Below are 25,849 nucleotides of genomic sequence, written 5' to 3' on the forward strand. Positions count from 1 at the left end.
AGAGCTACGGAATAGACCCTGGCGATTTCTACCCCGACTTTGGACGGATAAAGATAGATCATCGCAGCACGATAACCCAAGATACTGTACCTCCAGCCCGCCCCCGAACACCGCGCCCTCCTACCACATCCGCTCTAGGCCCACATTGCCACTAGTGAACGCTGTTGCTGGGTTCCTCCACTGGCTTGCGGCGGTGCAGGGGAAAGCGACAAGTCACACATGCACGAAGCGCGAGAAGGATTGATAATGGAATCCGGGGATATCGAGGCGACGACGAGGTGCGATACCCATCTCAATCTGTGCCATGGCTGAGGTTCATGCAGCAGCATTTCCAGCCTCCTGTACGAGACCCCAACAACGGCATAGCATGTTGCTGGCCTGAGCACTGTGACATTCTATGTACGGATACAGATGCGCAATGCAGGAGGTGGCAAGGGCCATGTTCCTCCACTAAATCTGCCCCATCGCGCCTCATATCACTTGTCACAAGCAGCATCCGACCAGATTCAAGTATGCCAACAGTCACAGTGTGCCGCTTTGCAGCACTGCATGGTGCGTGGTGCTCTCTCGTCCAAGCTTCAACAAGATTCCCGGCTTCAGTAACATATCGTCCGCCTTGTTTGACATGGCTTCTTGCCATTCGTCTGGTGCGAGAACCGGGAGACACCGCATGCGTCCGAGCCGATGTTGGCGCAAACCCAATGCCGGCTCCGGTATCCCGTCCCGTTCTGGCCCAAAGCAATACACTGCATGGCTACAGACTACAGATAGTATGCACTTCGGCAATACTGACAGCTCGTCTATCGCAGTCACCACCAACGTATAATTGAGGGCGACCATACATAAGACTCGACGCTGGTTAGTCTGTCAATGTTTCTCGCGAGAGCATGCACCTGACCTCCCTATCGTGCCCCTCTCCAGCAGCCTAAGGGGGCCTCATTATTGCGCGAACAACGCACCGTGCCGCTAGGCCATTGGTAAGGCGATTCCCTATCTCGGGTAGAGGTACTCAAGGCACAGGGACCGACACAGCGGCCAACGACATCAGATGAGACCACGAAGGACCCAGACTGATTCGTGTTACTCTGGCCAGGAGCATGGACGGGAAAACGGAAGGCAGAAAATGCAACCAAAGACAGAGAGGAAAAAGGGGACCAGGGAACTAATCACACCCACCCACCCAGTGCCAGCCACTTTTGGCTGAGGACCCTGAGTCGGTGTGGATGGACCCTGATCGTCCAAAGCACCGGAAACACGCCAGTGGCAACAAGACCCAGGCCGTGCTACGGAATAGCCGTTCCGAATACGTTGAGACACCGAGGAAAAGGAAAAGGGTTGATTTAGAAACGGCTTTCGCATACCGTGGTAGCGTCGTACCGAACTTGACGCCAAAATCCGTCGCATTGCCTAGGTATTCCTCAGAGCATTAGAGGCATGTACTTGCACACCGACTCGCCGGCTTCGGGAACTTGCCGCTTTGGGTCAAGGTCTGGACCGAGTGCCCCTTGTCGGACGACATCCGTTGCCTCACCGACTTCACCGTTTCCTCCGATCCCGCAGTTCCATGCTCTTCTGGCGTTCCCACGTTCCCGCCTCCCATCATGCCATCCAAGCACGTCTTTTGCACGAGTTTTTCTGACATGCGTCCGCCTCCCCATCATTTACTTGCTGAAAAGGACTTTGTGCGGTAGTTGTTCGCTACTATGTTTTAAGCATGCGCCCACTTCCAATAATGGGGTCGCAGAGATCTGAACCGGAACATCCAGCTTATATTCACCTCCTTGGCCAAGTGGACTGGATTGTACTTCGCGCATCCGCGCAATAAGAATTCCATGTAGTACAGAGGAACTATGGTTACCAACTTTCATTGACGCAACTGTCACTGTCTTTTAGTAGGTACCTTATAATGGAGTTCAGGGAATTAATTACCAGTCAACGCAGCCACTGCTGCAAATGCTTGGTAGCGAGACACCCAATATACTTGAAGCCGTCAAACCAGGTTAATCAAGCTCTTCAGTGAAGAGTTCCTCGATCTAGTTGGTTAAGAAGACTTGCCATGGTCACTTACCATTACCTGAAGCACTGTAGGCATATATAACCAATTACTACTAGACTTTACCCCTAATCAATAGAATCGTGAACCAATTCCATAGTACCATTTTCACTGTCCTCAGGTTTATTCTCAATTGTATTTCTCAAGTTTCTTGCCGTTATTGATGCCATGCTTTGTCGGCGTTAAGCCGCTTATCAAGGTATAAGGCTGAGCGTTCCGCAAAAGTATGTTCCATATATGTCCAAATTGGTGCGCCGGAGCCGGTTTTGCTGGCAATGCTCCGCATCGTTTTGAGTGCTAATTTTTCATGCCATGTATTCTGTTGTCGTTCACACTTACCTGGATGGTCGTCTATTAGTTAGCGGGAAACCCGTGTCTTGTTAAACCGGCGCACAAAGGGCTTCGAGCGAAGGTTTCTATGGTCTATAGACTCGATGCAGCTACAGTCTTGATTATTTGGTGACGCTAACTTTACATTCAAATTGTCTATCTCCGGCAGTCTGGTATCGAAGTTCAATCTCATGGCGGTTGATTCTGGTGCCTCATCTCATGGACCCCAGCTGTTGGGCCAGAGCCTGGCCATCTAGAAACGCCAAACTGCAACACTCTGGTCTCTCAAACGCTCCAATTTTCTGTCCATGAACGAGCTCATCTCCCTCTATGGGCTCTCTATAAGAAGAACTTATGATGCTCGAGGGGTGTGATTGTTCTAGTCATCGGAGATAGCTCTAATCGTAATTGTACGGCCACCAACTCCACGACCAGACAGCTATCTTTTGACGGAACTCTAAAGTTAAAGGTATACATCTCGTAACGATCGGAGATGGGTCTGTGTTATTGTAATCGGAGATGGGTTCCGGAGATTTCATAACATCCCATCTCTCATCCTCTCTAGGAGTAGAAAGCACAGCCTCTCCCTCGATCCTGCAACCCATTCTCTCTTGCCAAAGACTTGTCAGTTTTGAGTACACAACCGCTTCACCACACTCAATTTCCCTGAATCGAACTCTTACACTCATACAATCTTACCCTTCTCTCTATCTATCACACAATGTCAACCAACGGGGAAGCTGAGCGCAAACCCAGTCGTCCGGTCTGGCGACGTGCGGTTTTAGCACACATCAAATTTAGCACTCTCGAAAGACGAAAGCACCATATGGAGGAGCAGCAGAGATCTGTCACTCCTCTTCAGGTGGCTTACAACCAGCAAGACATCGTCCAGCCGGAACCAGTCCACCTTAATGGGAATCCTGGAGCTAGCTTCGTGGAAGATCTGGAGACCATAGCTAAAGAAATGGGTATTCTCCATCCGAACGCCTTAGATACAAACGACTTCTTGGCTAGCGAAGAAATCTGCGATCCAGGTCCCATAATTCAGCCAGCCATCCTTGGGTATTCCAGTGCTCCCAAGGGAACATACGTTGTTTCGCCCATGGCCAGCCTATTGTTCGACTTGGACTACGAATACAGCCAGGCGAGCAGGATACTGCACGAGAATTTTGTGCACCAGGCCGACGTACCCGGCAGCTCAAACAGAGAGCTTGCTGAGCAAACAGCTGAATCCTCCTCTCAATGGTTCAGTAGACTCGATGACTGGTCGAGACAGGATGAGGACTCCTGCAAAGAGGGCTTGATTCCTCCCCATAATACGCCAGTTGAGTCTGGGGACGTCAGCCACGTCAACACATCAGCTCGAGCTCCATCGTTGGATCGTGGTCCGAGTATCCGGCTTCAAAAAGCGCTTGCAGAAGATCAAGAGGCCTGGGAGCCCCTCAAGAAGCCGATCAACGAGCTTGTCGCCACTAGCGAGCCGCTTCCCCCATCGGGTACCCAGAACGGCCTTCTTCAAGCGGCTGAACGAGCTGGCGTCTGGCGTAACGAGATGGGCGTGTCTTGTGCGGCAGAAGAGAAGGCAAATTTAGTACAGAAGAGGTACGAGGATGAGGTGGAGATGGTGCGGCGTCTTCGGGCAGGCCTCGAGATGAAGATTGAGAAGAGGCCCTGTTACCTGCTCTGGCTGGAAGAGAGGCACCAGCTCTCGACGGAGCGGATGTTGGCTTCAGCTACGACGCGACTTGCGGATTACCTGGAGGGGTACAAGGCGGTCAGTCTGAGGGAATTATGTCGGAGGCGCGGACTCCTTGGTGATTGCCATGGGCAGGTGTCAGTCTGAGACTCCCCAATACCTCAGGTCTGCAATTTCCAACAGCAGCAACATCAGTAATCGCAGTCACCAGTCCCACCAACAGCGCCAGCCTCGCAAGCACGAAACTGAATTGAAGAGATTTAGCGGCTTCTTGGGCAAAGCTTCTGGGTAGCTTCAGACGGGCGACTTGGGCGGCTCAAGCCAGGCGCAACCGCAATACAGAGGAGTAATGAGCATCATGGAACGTATATGAGAGAAACGGACAGAAACGAAGTACATGTCGTTTAGACGGGCATATCGGCGATACTGAGCCGCCTGTATGAATTAGTGTGTATAGGTACCTTATATTGTCATGCCACGCAATGACCCATCCATATACTTGACCTTTTATAGTGACTCTTGACATACGTGAAGTCATCTACAGTTCAACAAATTCCCCACGCCATGGCGGATAAACTTAGTAGAATCGAAATGTCTACTGTTGCACATCACTCTCAGTTGTCATAACGCCCTTCTTCAAGATAGGCTCGCCGGGCTCAACGGCACCGTAACTCGGCCCTTCACCCGTCCCCAATCCTCTCTCCTCTGCAGACACGATCACAGCTCTCTCCTGATTCTTCTTGTCGATACTCTTCCTCCAGGGTCGATACACCACTACCGAACCGAGCCCGACAACGACGAAGAGGCCGCAGATGCTGCCGCCAATGATGTCAAAGTGCTCTCCGATCGCATCGACGCCATCCCAGAAACTACCTTCGGGCTCGGCGACGTTGGCGATGAGAGACAGTACCTGGATGATTCCGATAAAGGCCGAGACGAAGACTGTGATGCCTGTGAGGACGATGGAGTAGTAGAGGATGGCGACGCGGTCGCGCGAGAAGGCTTTTGAGGTGTAGAGGGCCATCATGAGGGCGCCGTCCGTTGTGTCAAGCATGCACATGCCGGCTACTAGGAGTCAGTCAATGTACTTGAAATATGACATGCAAACTCGCCTGTGAAAAGAACGGGAAAGATGAGAATGAGCCAGATACTCGTCCCCTGCGCACCATGCACACTCGACAACCCGAGAATAGCAATCTCGGAACTCGTATCAAAACCCAAACCAAATAGAATCCCCAAAGGAAACATCTTCCAAGGCCGGTCAACGACACGGAAAATCTTTCTAAACACATTCGCCAGGAACCCCTCGCCCTCCAACTTGAGATCTGTCGCCGCATCGCCCTCGTCCTCCTCGGTAGGCGTGTACCCCTCCAACCCGCGTCGTCTCTCCTCCTCCAGCACGGCCTTCAGCCTCCGGATGAGTTTATACAGCACCCACCCGTTCCCGGCACAAAGAAGCAGCAGGAATGCCGCGCTGACGCTCGTGCCGATGATATTCCCCACGCGCGTGAAGCCGTCGAAGCGGTCCCGCAGCGCGCCGCTCGTGGCAGCTACGACGACGCAGGTGACGATGACGATTGTGCTGTGGCCTAGCGAGAAGAAGGTTCCCACCGTCACAGGACGCTGGCCGGAGGCGATGAGGCGGCGGGTCATGAGGTCAATGGCGGAGATGTGGTCCGCGTCGAGGGCGTGGCGGAGGCCGAGGACGTAGGAGAGGGCTGCTGGGGAGATGAGGGAAGGGTGAAAGTGTAGGATGATGCCGGTAACGATCCATATTATGATGTTGATTGTGACGAGGAGAGTGATGATGCGGATGGTCGGCGCCGGGAGGACGCGGAGGGCTGGCGGGATGGGGAGGTTGGCGAAGGGGACGCGGAAGCGCGCCATCGTGGTGGTTTGTGGGGTCACGATAGTGACCGTGGTCTGTGTGGTCTTTGGCAGAGGTGGTTGTGGGATTTCTAAAAAGCTCTACGATCTAGGAAAAATAAAATGTGAAAAGTCAATGAGACGGATGTTTGTGAGGAGGTTGACTTTGAGACGGAGTGCCCAGCCGGCGGGAAACAGCTCGTGAACGGGCGGCCCTCCGGCCCCTCTGGTCCCCTCACGGCGGGTGAGCTCCCCCACCCTCTGTACCCTCACAACACATTGAACATCAATTAGAGCTACCTACAAAAGGCAAGTAGTGGGAGAGGCACAGATAGCGCGAAAATACCTGCTCACAGCGGTAATGCGCTGGAGTGGCAGATTCGTCTCATGGCTGGGCGAGTGACCGACAGGACCCCTCATGACCCCTCCATCTTTCAGGCGCTATCTTATCGGCCATGCGGGGGCTACTGAGAATGGGGCCGCTCCGAGCCGACGGCGGCCGCCGGCCTTTGGTTCCGGGTGAAGTACTGCTTAGGTGCTCGAGTGCTTACCTCGAGTCCGCAAAACATTTCTTTACTGTTTGTTGCTCTTTATACAGAGAGACATAAGACCGTGAACGTGAAGCTTGTGCAAGACACCTTAGCTGCAGCATAATGGTAAGATCGAGTTACTGGCGGGATTCATTGAGATCTAGATGAGAAAACTGGAACCGCAAAAGCTTGGCCTTCAACGCGTGGGTACCTAAGGTACCTACCTACCTTACCTTGACTCGAACATCTCATGACAGTATCTTGTAGAGACTTACACCTACTGTCGAGTTCCATGATTGTTGCTGAATGCTTTTCGATGCTATTGTAAGACTCTTGCACATGTCCGCGATACCAACAATCCCCCATTCCTGAGATGAGGTTATGAGATGACAAATGAGGTGTGGCGGGGTATGTGAACCCCAAGTCAGCGATTTCCAGCGCTCAGTCAGCCACCACCGCTAGCTTGGTAACCCGTGCGGGTACCTGTAGAAGCGAAACCTCACCTCAATTACACCCCTGTCTCTCATCCTCTCCCTCATCTCAAATATCTGGTTGGTACTCACTTCATCTCAACTTTTCGGATCGATCAGAGTATCAATTGTAAAAAGGCGAACTATCCATGATTCAATCTCATCCATTTTGATGATCATCATCCCACTACTGATACTAATCTCAAGCCTCTTCACAACAACCCAAACCTGCCCAAACCACTCGTCCCTCCACGCCCTCACCCTCAAAATGCCCCAAACGTACAACAAAGCCTTCATCCCCCTCGAATCCAACCCCCAAGTCTTCAACGAACTCATCGCCGCCCTTGGCGCCTCACCTGACCTCCACTTCCAAGACGTCTTCGCCCTCGACGATCCGGCCTTCCTCCCACCCAAGATCCTCGCCCTCGTTCTTGTCTTCCCTACAACGCCAACCTATGAAGCGCGGCTGACGGCCGAGGACGCCGGCGCAAAGGACTGGATGGTGGAACACGATGAGGAGGACGAGGATGCGGTGTGGTTTAAGCAGACTATCAATAATGCCTGTGGTTTGTATGCTGTTTTGCATGCTTTGGCAAACGGCCGGGCCAAAGACTTTCTGAGTGAGTTGCCATGACTTTCCTCTCGACCCCTAACCAAAAGCCCCCAAAAGACTGACAAGATTCAGCGCCGGGATCGTTGTTAGACAACCTCCTGTCCATCACAGCGCCCATGGACCCAGCCCAGGCCGCCATGGTGCTAGAAAGCTCAACAGAACTCGAGGATGCGTACGCTGCTATCGCGACAAAGGGCGACACAGCGGCACCGCAAAGTGCAGAGGACGAAGTCTACTTCCACTATATCTGCTTCGTTAAATCACCAGACACTGGCCACCTCTACGAGCTGGACGGAGATCGTAAAGGCCCGGTGGACAGAGGGATCCCAGACGAAGAGGAAAAGGTGGATCTCGGACCAAAATCTGTAGACATTGTCAGGAACTTCATTCAGCAAGGAGGAGACGATATTGGCTTCAGTCTCTTAGCCCTAACTGAAGGGGCATGAACAAGCACGTGCGTCTACGTGGAAAATCACTGTCGGGCATAGCCAGGTCCAACCAGCACATTTTGGCCGATGCATCACAGTGGGATTGTTATTCGGTCCTTTATTTTCTACGGCCGGGTCGTTCATGACGCCCCTTTAGCTCGCCTGGATAATCTTCTCCAATTCATCAGGGTCCTTGATGGTGGGCGTCAGGTTCTCACTGCCGTCCTTGGTGATGAGAATGTTGTCCTCGATTCTGCAAACAAATTAGCACACCTTTACAGCTGAGAGCACCGGGATCAGGGCCTAACTCACCTCACACCACCAACATCCCAGTACTTGTCCAGGACGGCTTGGTCAATGAACTTGGAGTGAACGGGGTCCTTGAGGTACGGCTCAATGATGAAGCTGCAGAAGTAAATACCCGGCTCGACAGTGACGATGCTGCCGGCAGGGATCTGGCCTCTGACACGCAGGTACCGGAACATGGGGTCTGTATCGGCGTAGTTGGGGTTGCCACCGACGTCGTGGGTGTCCATGCCCAGGTAATGGCCGAGGCCGTGGGGGAAGAAAGCGACACTTGTCCTGCTCTTGAGGATCTCGTCCTTGTCTCCCTTGAGAATGCCGATAGCGTGGAGGCCATCGATGGCAATCTTGTGCGCCAGCAGATGAATGTCATCCCAGACAACGCCCTCCTTCAATGCAGCAGTTGTCTCGAGCTGCATCTTCAATACGGTGTCGTAGATTTGACGAGACTCCTTACTGAACTTGCCGGAAATGGGGAATGTGCGGGTCTAGTCAATATTAGTTGCGCGTTTATAGAGGCACTGTTATGCTAGACACTTTACTCACAATGTCAGATGCGTAGCAGTTCCATTCCGTGCCAGCATCAAGAAGAAGGTTCAGCTTTCCTTCTAGAGGCGCATCGTTGGCGACATAGTGCAGAGTGGCAGCTGCGCGACCTCCAGCAAAGATGCCGTGGTAAGCCTGGTTTTTGGCACCATTCGCGACGCTGTGCTGCAGGAACAAGGCCTCCAGTTCCCTCTCGTTCTTGGCATTCTTGACAGCCTTGACAACGGCATGGTGACCAATTGTCGAGACATGGTTGGCCTTTCTGGTGAGGGCAACCTCGTAGTCGTCCTTGACCACACGGCAGCGCTCAATGGCATCCTTGAGAACGCTAAAGTTCTTGTCGTCGAACTCGAGGAAAGTGATGTTGTCGAGAACCTGGTCTTGGATGGCAAAGACGGTGTTTTTGGACCCCTTGCCTAGCCGCGCAAGCTCGGCATTAACGTCTGTGGTGTACTTCACATCGTCGATATCGTACAGTTCCTTGGCCTCGGCGGCGCTGACGGGCAGACCAGACCAGATGACGCTATCGGGATCGATAGGGGGGATGAAGAGAGTCGACTTGTTTGTCGCAAGATCGAAAACGTAGTGGCAGTCGGCGAGAGGGCAGCCGGTCAGGTAGTAGAAGTAGCGGCGCTGTCTTTGCGATGGGTGTCAGGCATAATTGAACAGATAAGGTAGGTAGCGATGGGCCAAAGGTTAAGATAGACGCTAGAGATGATACCTGAAGGGCTCGGGCTCGTCATTGTCCTCGAGCATCTTGGTCATGCGACCCTCGACATAGAGAACACCAGAGGCGTTTGGGACCTTGGACTTGACATAGTCGGCGACGCGGAGGGCATGCTCCTTGGCGGGGTACTTGCCCTTGAGTACCGTCTCATAGTCTTGAGCCATGATGGCGGTGGGTGTGGCGGAGAAGAGCCGCCTTGGTGAGGTCTGGAAGGGAGCTGCTTTGCGATGCGACGGGGAAGCTTGCCGCGATCTGCCAAGGCGTCTGGGTGCTGCGGCGGTTGATAGCTGTTGGAATCGGAGTTGACCGATGAGGCTCCTTGCTGCTTGTAGTGGTGGTGGTGATAGTGGTAGTGTTGGTGGTACAAAGTTGGATCGGAGAGCAAGAATGTTGCGTGCTGACCGAGTAGATGTTCTGGTCAACATGAAGGGAGTCCAGCCGGCCGTCACACCCGACGATTCTGCCTTTGTGGAGGGGTCAGGAACTCTGGAATTCAGACGAAGGAGGGGCACTGAGCAGTCAGCAGCACTGTAAGCCGAGTTTAGGCGCAAAAGTACCTCAAGATGATATGAGGTGAGGTGCTGAGAAGCGGGACAACGATAGCTGTAAGGCACCTTAGTGACGAATCAGAGCTCTCGGACGCGTCGGATGAGGAAGCTGGTTTGCGCCAACGGGCCCTGAATGGGGTCGAATTTCTTGAAAGCTCGACGCCTTTCCCACCACGGCGGACGAGAGCAACAGTGCAATCTCGAGACTTGCGTTACGTAATCACACGGTGCTCGGATGGCTCCACTTCCCTCGGCACATTATGTAAGGTAAGCCGATGTTGCCCGACACTGGCAGAAACCTGAGACCTCTTTCTGGCAGCTGGCAGCAAGAGTACGGACTTGAGTACATGGGTAAGGTTAACGCTTAGTAACCCTACCTCAAGCCAACGAAGCTCGGGAGAAGAAGGCGCGAGACGGTCGGTACCTTAGGTTCACGATATCACCGCAATACCTCAGGCCGTTTGTTCCATTTGTTTCCCCAACTCCAATGCAAACTTCTGACGTACAACAACTTCGAGCTTCTCCAAGACTCCAACCCGCCCTCCACCTGTTCACATGTCATGCTCATGGATGTCTAGTGCCCGCATCCACAACCCGTTCGCGATTGTCCTCGTTAATTCCTTTTTGGCTTCCCTCGTGGCACTGGAACCTGAACCCCTTCACTGGAACCCCTTCGCCGAGGCGGCTCAACCAAAAAGCAACGACGATGCAGCTTGCCCCTCCAAACTTCAATGCACATGGACCGCCATTGACGTTTCATGGGTCATGGGACGCTGAATGCTCAAGGATCTAGATATAAACACCCCAAGCAACGCTTGCACCGGGTTGTCTTGTCTAGGTCGAATGATTCTTACAAACATCGAATCCCTTCAGATGACATTCAGTTTTTGACCAAGAACTCGTGCTGGCCGACCCCTCCCCTGCTGACCACGACCATCAGTCTGCTTTGCACATGAAGGAGCTGTCACTGTACTGTTTCAACTGCGGCCTGCATCATCTTCGCAGCTAGACCAATCAAGACCAACTGCAGTAAACCAGTACGGGCTTCCATCACCACACCAAGGATCGCCTCCCCTGAACCTCAAAACCTCGTTTCTCCAAACTTCCAGTTCTCCCCCCCTGGACCGGGGCGACTGCGTGGCGTACAGAGTACATACAACAAAGGACTGTCTGTCTAGCGTCTCCTTTTCTTTTGCTCCAGCGAAAGGGTTGCGTCGCTTCAGGCGAGTAAATCCTCCCGAAGCCACCCCCCGCCAACTTGCACAACCAAGAGACTCAGATATCCGGCTAGCCAAACAGGGCAGAGACCGGCACGGCGAAGCAACGACATTTGTCAATTTCCAGAACCAACACCTATCTAGCTGCTGTTGTTATTGCACTGCCCCCTTCATCAAGAACAACAGGCCAAGACTTGCCATTTCACCGCAATAACATTCGCGACATCAGCCATCAGATGATGCCCAAAAAGCCCACAAGAGCTACGCCTAAAGTTTCGTTCCACATTAGCTGGCCTGGTCGTGATGGAGGCCGCGGACAGTGTCCGACAATCCAACGCCTTCGTGGCCTGCCTCCACTGTCTTGGCCAACACCGAGGGGCATCGATGGATGCCATCCCGCAGAGAACGAGCATCCACCTGGATGGGCTCAGTCCAACATCCCAACATGCCACTGATTACTGATTTGCTCAGAGCCTCACACGACGTTACAGCAACTCCACCACAGGTCCTTTCTGCTTCTCCAACGTCAGTGCTTTCTTCCCCGATCTTGGCCGTCAACCCACAAAATCCCCAGGGGGAATTACTGGACCTGTGTTTGTCCACTGGTACTTGAACAATAGGCCAAGAAACCCCCCAGTCGAGCCACTAAATAATCAACCCGAGTCAAGTCTGAACGTCCGTCTTAGTCACTGGATCCTGGCATACCCAGGTCCTGCCACCGACCTTTCAGATACCACCCCGGAACTATTGTCCCAGCAGTACAGATACCGTTCGCGCCCAAGATCTTGCGAGGCTCGGGAGATAGAAGAGACATGAATATGTGACAGCAAATCGAGCATAAATTGTTTGGCGTAAAGGACGCGAAGCCGACGAACGAGTGGTTATTGCGTACACCTTCAACGAGCAGCAGACCCTTGCAAAATTCGAATGTCACGGAGCAACCTGGCGCCTGCGTTGGTTACTCCGTAAATCTACAGATAAGATGTGGCATTTTGTGACCCGTCACCCAGGAAGTCCCGTCTTCTGGGGACCCTATCTGAACCCATCGGCTTGCCCAGCCTCTGTCGTCAAAATCTTCTGGCTTGCCACGAGCCCAAGGCGCAGAGCACACGACCTGCTTCAGATCCACCCGACCATATGAAGAACCGAGAATTCGCTGCGAAGCAAAAATGACTCTGGTGCTGATCTGCTTTCCCGAAACATGCAGAGGTACCTAGCCATCACGGAGGCAAAGACAGACAAGCGCCTTGGTACGTCCGTAATACGCGAACAATCCCAATGAGGTTGGTAGGTGGCGGGCTGTGGGCAAGCAGCTAGATACATCTGAATACGGGCATTATTCGTCAGTATTCGAAGCGTCTCGTTCTACCCTCGAACATCTCGGGCCAAACCCCGACGCCCAGGGTTGGACGTTGCCGTATGCCGGCCAACATTCTTGGGTTCACGGATGGCGCCTACGAACCGAATCAGGCATTCCGATCCCGTACCGCTCGAGGTCCATCACTCAAGTACGGCCTACCATGCTCGGCTTTTATTCGTTCGCGGAGCCAGCAATCTTCCATAGTACGCCAGTTCAGTCAACCGTCTGATACAGTCTCGAAATTAGCGCTTCCATGGCCCACCTGCTATGGCCCCGTTCCTAATTCAAAACTGCTTCCGTCCAATACGATACGTGACCGAAGAGGGTATCGAATCCTTCACATCTCCATTGTACGGTCTTTTAATCTTCCAACACTCTACCCCGCAAGGAACCCCGACCGCCACGCCCGTCCCCCGGCTACCCTCCGCTCCCGTTATTTTGCTCGCCCGCACGTCTGCAGCTTATTTAGGCGTCTTGGGGCTCGGCAGTCCGCCTGGTGTCGGTCCGATAAGGCCATCTCTCTTTACGGTTCTCTCAAATGAGAGGGAGGCGGTCTCGAAGCCTGGTCAGCAGCCCAATCACGACTTTCAATCGACGTGGGTCTGTTCTCACACTGCTTGCAAGCTGCCCTCCCTCTTTTCTCCCGACATGACGTAGGACAAGCCTTGCTGGGAAAAATCCCACGGCAGCCAGGATACGGGGGTACGATGCCGGACATGGATCAGAGGCAGCCCGCCTCTTTGCGCGAAAAAGGCTGGTTTTGCCTTCTTCAATATGACAGTACGGTCTCGATGTCGCTTACCGCTCAAATCAACATTGCGCTGCACAGCTCAAACTTAGCTCAGAGCAAATGCGCGTAGCCCCAATCCCAAGACATGTCAAGATGCTCCAAGCTCACTCAAGCCTTTCGGCCTGTCCCCTATATCTTTCTCGGCGATGGACTATGTGGATAATAAGCAACGCGAAGCCTCGACGATCGAGCTTGAAGTCTTTTGTCCTTACCTCCTGTCTCTGCTTCCCCGCGCTTGGCCGGCTGGGATGATTGCGTGGCGCTCCATGGCGGCCAAAAAGTCAATGAATGCGCCAAGCGCTTGGCTCTCACGATCACTTCTCAGTATTGCGGGACGCGTGTGACTGGATGAACGACTCAGATGCCTCAAATCTTTCTGCACGTTACATTGCGAGGCACTAATACGCGACACCGACAAGGGACCTGCGCATGTGTCACCTGGACAGTAACTATTCCCTTCCTACGTCTCCCTTGGATGTGTTATCCCGGAGAGAGCCCACTTGTACTCCGTACAAACCCGTCAATTCGTCGGCGCTCTCACCCCTGGTGGAAAACAAACCACCGCCGGCGCAAGCTGTAGGCAGAGCAAAAAGCAACATCTACGGATACAAACCGCCAAGCTCTACTACGACAGGGTTTTAGCACCAGAGAGCCCATGCCCAGACCAACAATGCGAGTACAAAGGCTAGACTCGAGCGGATTCTCCCTCCTCGCGTGGGGCAAGGCAGTATAGGAACTTGATTACCTTGCCGATCTCGACCAGTCCCTTCACGTTCCTGTAGAACCAAAACTCCAGAGAACTGAAGTTTATGGGGTGTGTGCGGAGACGCCAAGGAGACAACTGCTCGAGTTTCTGGTACAGGATCATCGGCTGTTTTCGTCTGGTGCCATGGGGTCGGTCTTGCCTCTCACGCCTCTATAAAGATCCACGGCTGCCCATGCGACGGTGCCATGCTGTCCATTCACTCTGGCTTGTCGTGTACGCGCGCCGAGCTTCCATTAATTTGTGAAGCCATCTCAGACGTTGTCACACGTCAGAAGCTCATTGTGTCGAAAACAGTCAACAGATCCAATCAATAGTCAAAACCAGATACGATACAGTATACTCGCCCATCGCCAGTATGGCTGATAAGATTCACCCAGAGGGGTAAGCTCTTCTCGCCAGTATTCCAGCCTTCCGAACTTTCTACTAACACAGATAACTCTCTAGCGAAAAGGTCGCCGATGTCTCTGGACATCATGAAGAGCGTGGCACTCACCAGCCCGACCCAGTTGAGCTCAGCCGCAACATCGAAGCAAAGTAAGTTGTCTAACACTTGTACGCGCCGAACCAAACCATGTCTGACCATGCATGCAGAATCAAGAATCCTCTCGAGGGAATCCCATACAACCAGCTCATGCGCGATGTCGAGGCCTTTTGCACTGAGCACGGACTACAGGAGGAGATTGCCGTGTTCCGCAAGGGCGCACTGGTAGCTCAAGATCCAGAAGGCTATGAGACTCTCACCGGCAGTGAAGCCCTCGATGAGGCTGAAATTACAGCTTTGCGAGAGGAAGTCACCCACAAGTGGCGTTTGCCCAAGAAGCTCTACTTGACCATCATCACTTGCTCAATCGGCGCTGCCGTTCAAGGATGGGATCAGACTGGCACCAACGGCGCCAACATTTTCTTCCCTGAGGAATACGGCATTGCAACCAGCAGCACCAGAGACCGTCTCATCCTCGGCCTAGTCAACGCTGGCCCTTACATTGGTAGCGCTCTCTGCGGTTGCTGGCTGTCTGACCCTCTCAACCACTACTTTGGCCGTCGCGGTGTCATCTTCTTCTCGGCTCACTTCTGTATCTGGCCACTCATCGGTTCCGCTTTCAGCCACAACTGGCAACAACAACTCGCTAACCGTCTTCTCATGGGAATTGGTATGGGCGCGAAGGCCTCGACCGTACCCATCTACGCTGCCGAAAACTCTCCGCCATCGATTCGTGGTGCCCTGGTCATGTCATGGCAAATGTGGACGGCGTTCGGCATTGCACTGGGAACTGCCTTCAACCTGGCAGTCTACTACGCCAAGTACAACTGGCGTCTGATGCTCGGTATGCATACTTACATCACTTAAAGACTTCACATGAAAGCCAGGATCACTAATTCGTTCGACTCGCAGGCGCTCCTTTCCTCCCCGCCGTTCCCTTGCTCTGCTTGATCTACCTCTGCCCTGAGTCTCCCCGTTGGCTCATGAAGAAGGGTCGTTACCGCGATGCTTGGAAGTCCATGATCCAGCTCCGACATAACAACATCCAATGTGCTCGCGATATGTACGCTATTCACGCCCAGTTGCAGCTTGAGAGTCAAGTCCTGGGCAAGAGCAACTATGCTAGCCGCTTTATGGAACTCTTTACCATTCCTCGCGTGCGCCGCGCCAACTTGGCTGCTTTCACCGTCATGATTGCCCAGCAGATGTGTGGTAAGTGAAAATAACGTGTCGTACACCCCTCCGTGGACGGAGCAGTATCTGACAATAGTGTGCAATGCAGGTATCAATATCATTGCCTTCTACTCGACAACTATTTTCAAGGATGCCAACATGGGCGATTTCCAGGCTCTGCTCGGTTCATTCGGTTTCGGAATGGTCAATTGGCTCTTTGCCTTCCCCGCATTCTGGACCATTGACACCTTTGGCCGAAGATCCCTGCTTCTGTTCACCTTCCCTCAGATGACTTGGACTTTGTTGGCCGCTGGTCTTTGTACGTTGATTGCGCCCGGTGTAACTCGCACTGCTCTGGTATCTCTTTTCGTCTACCTTTTCGGCGCCTTCTACTCGCCTGGTGAGGGTCCTGTACCCTTTACCTACTCTGCCGAGGTCTACCCCCTCTCTCATCGTGAGATGGGTATGGGTTTCGCCGTGGCCACTTGCCTGTTCTGGGCCGCCATTTTGGGAATGACTTTCCCGTTCATTCTCGACAGACTCCACGTTGTTGGTGCCTTTGGTCTCTACGCTGGTTTCAACGTCGTTGCCTTCGTTATGATCCTGTTCTGGGTCCCCGAGACCAAGCAACGTACGCTGGAAGAGCTCGACTGGGTCTTTGCCCTGCCCACCGCCCGCTTTGCGCACTACCAGGTCACCAAGGCGATTCCCTACTTCTTCAAGCGCTGGATCTTCTTCGACCGCAATGCTAAGCTGGAGCCTCTCTACACCTTCCAGCAACACCAGCGTGAGCAGCGCGCGGAGCGTGTCCCCAGCTCCGATGAAGAGAAAAAGAGCTACTAGGCTTGCCTTTTGCAGAGACTAGGCTATGCACACTAAGTGAAGCCTCGTCACACAACAATAATTGCTATTGAAGGAAACTTGGTTGCTTTGAGATATACCCAGACGGCGGATGAGAAAATGAACTTCACTTTCTTTCCATAGATGATATTCGACGGCATAATTCCGGGTCGCACGGCCTACTTTGAGTTTGAATTGATACCAACCTGAATATATTGCCATCTTTCGAGCCTACAGCTACCCCCTAACAGTTCCCACTGCCTATCCCGATGTGTTTACTATTTGCATTAGATGTGTCTATCATAGCTTCAATCCCTCTCGGCGGCGCAGGTGTGAAGTGCCTGTCATCACCAGGATAAGCCGTGTCCGCGTCTCTGGCTCTCCCCGCGTACAGAGCTCTTCCACAACATTGTGTATCCGTACAAAAATCCGAAAACGATGGATCGAAAAATGCCAAGACACGGCGCTTGCAATTGCCGGTCTTCTCTCTGCGTTATATAATATATCCCCGCTGCCGCATGGCCCGATGCCCCCGGTACCGTTTTAGAGTCGTTGGGACCTGATATAAACTTTGACGTGGGTTCTTATTCCCGCCTTGGACTACTTCGTCTCCAAGCTCCCGATCTTGGCATTTGCGTCTTGGTGTGGAGTCAAATTGAGAGGGCCTGAAGGGGAACAATGGGGTCGGTACCAAGTATTCCGGGGTATACTGAGATGGCCCATTGATTCGGCTGTCATGACTCGGTTCCAGCACCAGGTCTCAGCTCCAGGGACAAGGACATACCGGCATGTTGGGTCGACACAGTCTAAGACGAGCATAAGACGATTAATGGGTAATAGTAAATGGAACATAAACATGGTACATCAGCACGAGGCTGAAGAGATTGATACAAGAGACCATTTGGATGACCCATCTCAATATAGCCGACAATGACACTACCGCCCCCATCGTTCCAAAATCTCCCTCTTCCTCTCGCTCCTCAACCTCGCCTTGCCAGCATCAACCTTTTCAACCCTCTCCTTCACCTTCTCAACCTCCTGTCCCAAAACGGCGATAGACGCCTCAATCCCCTCATCCACAAGCCTCACATCCCCAAACGGACTCTCGGCCAGCAGGCTATCCCGCAACAACTGGATCGCGAGCTTCGAATCCGCAAGCTGCGTCGCAGCGGTACCCTCCAGCGTCTCCTGTGCATTCCTTGCCACATCGCGGGCTTTCGTCTGCCGCTCGGCCAAGGTGGCGGCTAACACGGCCGTTTGACCCGCGCCGTCGGTGACGTCTTCGGAGAAGGCGATGGCGAGGGAGCGAAGAAGGGTTTCGAGGGGTGGTTCGTCAAAGGCCGAGGAGCGGCGGCGACGGTTGCTGGCGGCGTCGCGGGTGGGTGATCTTCCCGGGTTTGTGTTGTTGCGGCGGCGGACGGGGGAGACGAGGTCCTGCGTCGGCGTCTTCTTCTTTGGCGTCGCAACTGGAGTGGAGAGTTCTGCGCGGGCCGTGGTGAGGAGGCTTGATGTTACTGTTTTGTGGGATTGGTAGGCTTCTATGCGGGCGGAGAGACGGTCCATGTGGTCGAGGAGGTAATCTAGGCACTCGTCGATCTGGGCGTGTCAGTACTTGCAATGTTAGTCATGGGGTTGGGTTGAAACTTACGTAGATGACTGCAGCGGCGGAGCGGCGCAGAGACTGTCCGTTCTTGCTCGATAGCGACTTCAGAGCCGGCTCGAGGTGTTGCTGCTCCACCGACATCTGAGCTACGGGAAGGATCTCTGCGTAGAGAGACTCTAGTTCCTCCTGGGAGGTTTTGACGTCGTCTGAAGGGTGTGATGTCACGCCGTTCTGATGGGCGGAGCTGAGTGCTTCGAGGTAGAGTCTATCCAGCTTTGTGCGTACCGTTTCGACGGTGTATTTGATCAATCTACGCCAGGCGTGTAAGTCATGGTGTCTTTGGGAACTGTGGGTGAGGCGAGCGCATACCTCATGCAGATTTCGCGAAGCTTTTCTACGTTTTCACGGTCTTCGGGGTCCTCAGTCTCGAGTTCAAGCCCCAGCTTGCGAAGACTCGAAAGAAGCTTGTCGTCGGAGTGAAGCAAGCTATCTAAAGTCTGCTGGAGGCCGTTGCCAAAAACCTTGGTTTGCTGTTCGAGGTCCGACGCCTTGTACTCTAGACTCTGAGACAGCTCCTCGACCTTTGAGTCTCATGTCAGCAAAGTGGCTTCCGGTAACGGGAGCAACACAACTCACCGTGGTCATCATCTTCCTACTCTCAGCATCATGCTTCTGGTTTCGTTGGAAGACGAGATCGGAGCGAGCCTCCTCGACCCTGGAATGGGTCTTGACCAGCTTCGACAGGGCATCCTGCTGCTGCTTCAAGGTCTCGGTCTGCTTGACAATGGCAGCAGTCGACCGGTTGAGCTCCTCAATGGCAGTCTGTATCTCGCGTTCGCTTACAGCTTGAACAGCAGCTAAATCCTGCGACTCTACCAACTTGTCGATCTGACCGGATCTGTCCAGGGCTGTGTACCTACCGACCCCATATTGATTAGCCATACGCACGTAACTGAGCGCGTGATACTCGTGATAGCACTTACAAGGCTAGTTCATCTCTGGACAGCAGGTTCTCGGGGCCAAGGTGAAGGCGGGCCCATTCGGTAAAGGCAGTTCCGTGCTCTGGGTCATCGAGGGCTGCCTGAAGGGTGTGTCTGTCAATGGCGATACCGTAGCTTCGTACAATGTTTTCCAGCTTTGAGACACCCATAGCGGCGAGCAGAAACCGTGATTGGAAGGTGGCTAGTCCTGAAGGATTTCTTTGAGGTTGTAAGAGTGGCTGAACAGAGGGGGCCAGAAATGGTATGCCCCTCTTTGCGTAGGACTTGGTGTTCAACAACCAACGACTTATGAATTAAGGTGCTGCTGCACGTGGACAGAGTTCCAAATCAACCAAAGACGGGACGAGCCTTGGGGTCTGACTGATGATGCCTGTCGCCACCGAACTTGACGCGGATTCGAAGAATGGAGAGGAATGAAGGTGTGGCCACGATGGAAAGGTGTGAAGAAACGGGGTCGGAAGTTCGTTTCCTAAAAGGGAACGGCTGTAGCAAGCACACACGGAATGCGGTTGTCCAATGACGGAATACGGCTGAGGTTTGTGGTTTGGTCCACAGATGGCATGGTAACAGAGGCCAGCGGAGGGGAGACAAAAACGTCTAAAGGTTCCGGGGTATTTTGGCTTGCGTTGGGTGTAGCCAAGTCACGACGTCTTGACGCAGCACACACGGCCGTTGTTGGTGCAAGCGGGCGGTAAAGTCGGAGAGGTTGTGTTGGTATTGTACACAAGAGTGTAGATAGTGAAGCCGTGTCGTCTCGGCTCGGGCTGCTATTTTCCTTTTTCCCTTCAGGCTTGGACTCGATTAAAGGGGATGATCCATTTGTCTGTTCGTATACTATGATATGGGAGCCGAGGGCAAATGAAGAACAACTCAAACCAAACAGGTGAGATGAATTGATCAAGGCCAAGAGGAGAACATCAGTGAGAGGTTCATCAAAGTGACGAATGAGTTGAGTGAGTGAGTGAGTGAGTGAGTGTCCAATGCAATGAATGAGGTGAGGTGAGGTGCAAACAGAAACAAAAGGAAGCCCACCGAGAGAGACGGTCGACTAGTCCAAAACCAGATAGACCCCCACCAAAAGGTCAAGCTGACCAACCTTATACCGCAGACGAGCAGCCTCCCGTCTGCACGGGTCCTAGAGCGGTCCGTCGACGCCTGCAGCGGCCCCATCCAATATCATGCTGAGTACGTACCTTGCAGCATCGGTGATACGGCCGATAGACTTACACGACATCCCCTTCCCACCACTTCCCTTCAATAACCAACGACCAACAACAAGCTGCCCTGTTCAGCGATCCGTCACTCAATCAAAAGAAGTGTGGGTGAAGGACTGGAGACACGCATCTTGCGGAACAACGGCCACAACCACAGTCCCGGCAGCTTTCCGTCACAGCTCTGTTCAGACATCCCCAACTGGTTCCGGGAGTGTCAAGGAAGACCGGCTTGATCTGTGTCATCTTCAACCTACCCAGTAAGCGACGTCTGTTTTCTGCAAGAAACCATACATCTTTACAGAGAGTCGTATTGACATAGGCACACAATCAGCATCTTCAAAGCAGGTCTGACCTATTCTGGATATCGTTTGCAGCACACGCCGCTTTGCCGTCAGTCCGCCCCTCCCCGCCTGGAAGGGTGCAGCTTGCATCTCTCAGGACGGACATCAACAAGGACGGGAGATGGCTTGAGCGTCCCGTTGCATCTTGTCACTTTTGGCATCTGCCACACACACATGCTGTCACTTTTGGCATGAGGGCTATTACCCATCGGATGAGCAGCGAGCCGACCATCGGGCTGCCAGATATGGGCTTCCAGACTTCCGGCACGGTCCGGACGGAGGGGTCATTGGAGGGTCTTCTTCGAAGATATGCAATTAACCCTGCTACGATATCTCGGAAAGCCAATTCAAACAGGCCTGATCGCTTTCCGGTGAAGCCCTGCGGCAAAATGTGATGCATCGACTCAGCATCTCCATCACCAACAGAACGATATCGATGGACCAACCGCATATCTTGGCCACTCGTACCTCGGACTCTTGGATCCGTTCCACACTAGCAACAAAAACATCTTTGGGATGATTCTGCTTTCTCCCATTTGTTCAGAGTTGCTGGACTTGCCACTAGGACCCGTCGACAAGGACGCTTCCGGGCCTATCGTGTGTTCATCCAGCGTTTGTGAAGCCATCCACAACCATGGAATACCGGGTGGGCCCTGCACACTTCACCTTCCGCCGGACCCCATCCGCCTTCATGTTCACCTTCAACTTCCCCTTCTGACTTCTCCTCTTGGACCCCACTCGCTCTTCATTCACTAGAATGGGGAATGGGGGCCGACTTCGTATTCTAGTACCCGTTCCATGGCGAACCCAAAGACTGTCTTTCGTCGAGCTTCCCATACTGTTTTCTTCCCTTCTTCGTGGATATATACCGCTCATGTACGACACTGGATGACGGGAACTGGGAAGCAAGAGCCTCTTTGTGCTTCCCTGTATCTTTACCAACTACGGCCTTGTTTTCCACCTCGTTTTACTTGTGGATCTGATTGCATTTGCTACTTGGGACTTCACCCTAGGGTAAAGTCAGAATCAAATCACTCTTGGACATATTGTCACACAACACCCTCCTGTTCACCCTGGGACCCGTCTCGTCTCGTCCTCCCCCCTCTACCACGACATGTTTACAAGAACCTCTGCTCGCTTCGAGCTTCTCTCCAAGATCCTCCAATGTCTCAGACTCAAACTCAGACATTTGACAGACAATGTTCCCAGAGTCCGTTTGCCATTGCGAATGTTCAGGAGAGATACCGAAGAAAACAGCACCGACAGATGGGAACATTGCACCCGCCTCATACGCCAGCGGATGCGTGGTATCTTCTGGGTCGGGGTGATTTACCTCGCTAGCGAATTGCTCATATGGAGTCTCTTCCTGGGTCTGTACGAAGTCCGACTTGACTACCTGTCACCCATCATTGGCATGGTTGTGGTGTTCTGTTTCATGTTCGCGATTTCATACCTTTGTCCGGAGTCAGAAAGCTTCTACCACCGCCACATCAAGTGCAAGGTTTGTCCTTCACCTTTGTTCTCACCTCACCACTGTTCGCAAGTACTGACCTGGCCAGGTCGACTTCATCAACAGTAACTTGGGCATTGGCTTTCCGGTGCCCATCGTCATGATTACTAAGGATAGACTGCTTGGCGGTAAGGGCATTGGAAGGGTAATTGGAAACTTTGGTGAGTTTACCTTGACACTAAAGATTAATCTTAACATTTCAAGACTGACAGGCAAAGTGAACACCAACGTCGTCTTTTGGGTATTGATCTTCCTGCTTTCTTGGGGCATCCTTGCCGGGATACTCAATTTTCCAGCCTTTTCCCTTCGCGAATCTGAAAAGAGAAGCGACGATGACACCGAAGTCGACCAACCATGGCAGTCCGGCGGGCAAGACACTCCCATACCACGCATCCAGATGCCTCCCCCAACCCTCAGCCGCAGGCCGTCAGAGTCAACGACCCTACACGGAACCACGATCAACGGATACCATACCGATAAGGAAGCGGGACTGGGTCCAGATTCGAGGACCGTCTCGGCTTACTTCACCGATAGTGACTGTCCAACCCCTGTCCCACCTCCGAGCCCACTGGGCCACTATCAAGATCGGACATCGCTTTCCAGCTCGCAGCAGCCCCAAGTCTCGAGCGGAGAGGGTACCCAAAGGTTTAGCTGGCTCAAGGAGTGCTACCCAATCGTTCTATCAATCTTGCTCCTACTCACCGTAGGCATCCCTGTCTCGTATGCCCTAGGCGATGACCGCATCCTCGATGGGTGCATGCTGTGGTTCACCTGGATCAGCAGCACAAGACTGCAGCGCAATTTTGGACGCAGCGACATCCTCTCCAGCGTACAAGGGCTCAAGATGACTATCACGATACTGCTTAACCCGGTCCTCCTAATGACCCTCGGCATGATAGCCTACACTCGTGCCAAAGCCGCTGCCACGGACACACCCATTAATCAAGCGATGTCCCAATTCTCGCGCGGTAGGACTCTCTCCCTCATCTGGACCTCAAAGGTATCGGGATCTTACCTCACGAGCGACTGGTTCGGTGCCGGCGACGCGGCCATCTCGATCCTTGAGGTCGGCTTCGTTGTCTGGGGGTTCAAGCTTTACGAGTGTCGGAAGCAAATCTGGTCTCGCGCCGGCGCAGCCGTGGTTGTTCTTTCGACTGTCTTTGCGGCACTCAACGTTTTTGTGTCCGTCCTGCTCGGCAGAGCGGTTGATCTCGGGCCTCGTGAGGCGCTCTCCTTTGCAGCGCGCTGCACAACGCTGGCACTGGCGCGACCTGCGATAGAGGCGGTCTATGGGAACGATGTCGTCACCGCGGCACTGGTGGTGAGCAACGGCATATTGGGACAGCTGATGTACCCGTCCATGCTGAGGAAGCTGGGATTTGACTCAGCTAGAGAGTCGCACATTGACGTGGACGAAGAAGAAGATGAGAGACCGAGAGACGATGCACTTACCATTGGGGTAGGGACGGCGATTGGCATCAACGGCGCGGCCATGGGCGTCTCATATCTCTATGAGAGGAAGAGCCGGGCTGCGCCTTATGCTGCTCTCTCGATGACCGTGTTTGGGATCTTTACTGTCGTCTTCAGTGCGGTCGAACCGTTTACGGCTACCTTGATGAAGCTTGCTGGCATGGGACCGGACAGAGTCCCATATGGTGAGGTATCTTGAGGTCCCTGGAGGTAGTTTGGCGCATGAAATCGGTAGCCCGGAGCATGAAAGGCGGCGCTCTGGTTGATGTACGCAGCATAGCATAGCATGATTGTTCCATAGAAAAAGGGGCGGAGGGAGGCAAATTGTACTTGTGAGCTCGTGGGCTCTCTTCAGAAGCGCATTTGGTATTTTTTGATATACAGTTATGCCAGTGGCAAGCGCGTGATAGAAAACAATTTTGCAAAACAATGTCATAAACGTCTGGCTGGCTCAGCTGGGCCAGCCGTGTCATGTCCACCGGCACTGAGCACTGGTTGACCTTTTTTTTTTCCCTCCTTCTGTGAACCCCCTGCCTGCTTACACGCGCATGATGCTGTTCGTCTCTACTCTGTCTCATTTACTCCAGTCTGTGATCCGGGTGGTTAGTGGAACTGTAAGTGGAATAGGGGGTTGCCAAAAGCAACAAGACTCGAATCACTCACCTCTCAATCAAGTGCAGGCCACTCGCCGTCTCCACGACGCCGCTGATGTCACCGGGGTTAAGACCAAAGGCAGCTTCTTCAAACTCCCGTTGCATGTCACCCTTGCCGAAGTAGCCCAGGTCACCCCTCTTACGGGCACTGCTGCAGTCGGACTCGGTCAGGGCCAGCTCGCCGAGCGTGGTGGAACCGGACTTGATCTTAGCCTCGTGAGCCTTGATGATCTCGAGTGCGTCCTCCTTAGTGCGGGAAATTTCGGCCTATTTTGACAGGCGTTGTTAGCTGTCTACTCTGAAAACTGAAAACATTCCGGTAGGGGGTTTGCGTACCTCTCTCCAGCTGGAAGGGCGCCGGCTGTCTTTGTGCTTGACCAGCAGATGGGCAGCGCGGATCTTTCCCTCTGGCACAGGAACAGCCTGGGATCTTGCGCCGGCGCCAGCGCTGTGATGGGTGGCCATGTAGTGCTTCAGCTTCTCGGTGTCGGTTCCCGCAGGCGGCTCCCAGCGTGAGACCTTTTCGGCGGCATTGAAGTAGTAGGGCAGGTTCTTGGAGTTGGAGTGTCGCACTTCCCAGCCGGGGGGGAGACCGGTGTCAGCCTGGTGAGGATTTGTATTAGTCGTCTGCTGAGAATGGTATTGTCTTGGTTGGTAAGCCGCCGCCGCCAGGCTCTGTGGGAGGCGCAGAGAAAGGTCAACAGCAGAGCATGCGACGGCCCGGAGACGAGGCTGCGCGATAATGGGTGAAGCTGTGCACAAAGGAATCGAGCGGGGTCGGGTGTCGAGGGTGCAGAGAGGGAAAAGGCTCTGCTCCGGATACGAGATGTATCACTGCTTACTCACCATTGTTGCGCGTGAGTGTGTTTACGGGAGAGACGAGAAGAAGCTGTTGCGATAGCTGCGGGGAACGAAACTTCAGCGGCGGGAGAAGTTGGTGCAAGGAACGAAGCTGTCGTGGAGTAAGGTACTGAAGTGTAAGAAACGTGGAGTTGGCAGAATAAGGAAGAGGAAGAGCAGCACGACGATGGAGGCGAGGAGGGTGGGCGTCGAGGTACAAATGTACTCGGAAAGGCAAGGTATACCGGGTAACGTAAAGGTACCTACGGCAGCCGAACGGAGGAGACAATGCCAAGGTACTCCGTAAGGTAAGATAAAGTAAGGTAAAGTACCTAGGCAATAGAAGGTAAAGGCAAGGTGCAGCTGGGGAAGAGCTGGGGTTTTGGCGATGCACCTAGCCAACGCAACTGGACGGGGGGAGGTTCTTCAGCTTGGCTCGAATGGATTGGGTGAGAGAGAGGATGACGTGCGGCTGCTGGG

General features: G+C 53.4%; 9 protein-coding genes across 9 annotated transcripts; 5 read left to right on the plus strand and 4 right to left on the minus strand.

Moving 5' to 3' along the window:
• Positions 1–3,104: 3,104 nt before the first annotated feature.
• Positions 3,105–4,226, plus strand: CPAR01_16353 (uncharacterized protein; the record flags this gene model as incomplete). Its single annotated transcript, XM_060500598.1, has 1 exon — positions 3,105–4,226. One exon carries the CDS (start codon positions 3,105–3,107, stop codon positions 4,224–4,226), a length of 1,122 nt encoding a protein of 373 aa, XP_060340779.1.
• Positions 4,227–4,674: 448 nt separating this feature from the next.
• Positions 4,675–5,966, minus strand: CPAR01_16354 (Ni2+-Co2+ transporter transition metal uptake transporter; the record flags this gene model as incomplete). Its single annotated transcript, XM_060500599.1, has 2 exons — positions 4,675–5,147; positions 5,246–5,966. 2 exons carry the CDS (start codon positions 5,964–5,966, stop codon positions 4,675–4,677), a joined length of 1,194 nt encoding a protein of 397 aa, XP_060340780.1.
• Positions 5,967–7,213: 1,247 nt separating this feature from the next.
• Positions 7,214–8,004, plus strand: CPAR01_16355 (ubiquitin carboxyl-terminal hydrolase, family 1; the record flags this gene model as incomplete). The annotated part of the gene is made up of 2 exons (XM_060500600.1): positions 7,214–7,565; positions 7,631–8,004. 2 exons carry the CDS (start codon positions 7,214–7,216, stop codon positions 8,002–8,004), a joined length of 726 nt encoding a protein of 241 aa, XP_060340781.1.
• A 135-nt stretch (positions 8,005–8,139) lies between these two features.
• CPAR01_16356 (metallopeptidase family M24) lies at positions 8,140–10,164 on the minus strand (the record flags this gene model as incomplete). The annotated part of the gene is made up of 4 exons (XM_060500601.1): positions 8,140–8,239; positions 8,299–8,777; positions 8,836–9,472; positions 9,557–10,164. Coding segments are annotated over 4 exons (1,824 nt in total), but the record flags the coding sequence as incomplete, so codon positions are not given.
• Positions 10,165–11,461: 1,297 nt separating this feature from the next.
• Positions 11,462–11,782, plus strand: CPAR01_16357 (uncharacterized protein; the record flags this gene model as incomplete). Its single annotated transcript, XM_060500602.1, has 1 exon — positions 11,462–11,782. A coding segment is annotated over one exon (321 nt), but the record flags the coding sequence as incomplete, so codon positions are not given.
• A 2,816-nt stretch (positions 11,783–14,598) lies between these two features.
• On the plus strand, positions 14,599–16,740 carry CPAR01_16358 (uncharacterized protein; the record flags this gene model as incomplete). Its single annotated transcript, XM_060500603.1, has 5 exons — positions 14,599–14,624; positions 14,688–14,777; positions 14,835–15,568; positions 15,637–15,936; positions 16,007–16,740. The coding sequence occupies 5 exons, from the start codon at positions 14,599–14,601 to the stop codon at positions 16,738–16,740; spliced, it is 1,884 nt and encodes a 627-aa protein (XP_060340784.1).
• Positions 16,741–17,673: 933 nt separating this feature from the next.
• Positions 17,674–19,490, minus strand: CPAR01_16359 (uncharacterized protein; the record flags this gene model as incomplete). Its single annotated transcript, XM_060500604.1, has 5 exons — positions 17,674–18,333; positions 18,386–18,650; positions 18,710–18,921; positions 18,977–19,256; positions 19,324–19,490. 5 exons carry the CDS (start codon positions 19,488–19,490, stop codon positions 17,674–17,676), a joined length of 1,584 nt encoding a protein of 527 aa, XP_060340785.1.
• Positions 19,491–22,010: 2,520 nt separating this feature from the next.
• CPAR01_16360 (uncharacterized protein) lies at positions 22,011–24,075 on the plus strand (the record flags this gene model as incomplete). The annotated part of the gene is made up of 3 exons (XM_060500605.1): positions 22,011–22,397; positions 22,456–22,567; positions 22,625–24,075. 3 exons carry the CDS (start codon positions 22,011–22,013, stop codon positions 24,073–24,075), a joined length of 1,950 nt encoding a protein of 649 aa, XP_060340786.1.
• A 379-nt stretch (positions 24,076–24,454) lies between these two features.
• On the minus strand, positions 24,455–25,378 carry CPAR01_16361 (peptidyl-prolyl cis-trans isomerase ssp-1; the record flags this gene model as incomplete). Its single annotated transcript, XM_060500606.1, has 4 exons — positions 24,455–24,488; positions 24,540–24,796; positions 24,866–25,132; positions 25,376–25,378. The coding sequence occupies 4 exons, from the start codon at positions 25,376–25,378 to the stop codon at positions 24,455–24,457; spliced, it is 561 nt and encodes a 186-aa protein (XP_060340787.1).
• Positions 25,379–25,849: the final 471 nt, after the last annotated feature.

Source organism: Colletotrichum paranaense, assembly GCF_030867605.1.
Source record: "Colletotrichum paranaense strain IMI 384185 chromosome Unknown Scaffold_24.1, whole genome shotgun sequence".
Taxonomy (NCBI): Eukaryota; Fungi; Ascomycota; class Sordariomycetes; order Glomerellales; family Glomerellaceae; genus Colletotrichum; species Colletotrichum paranaense.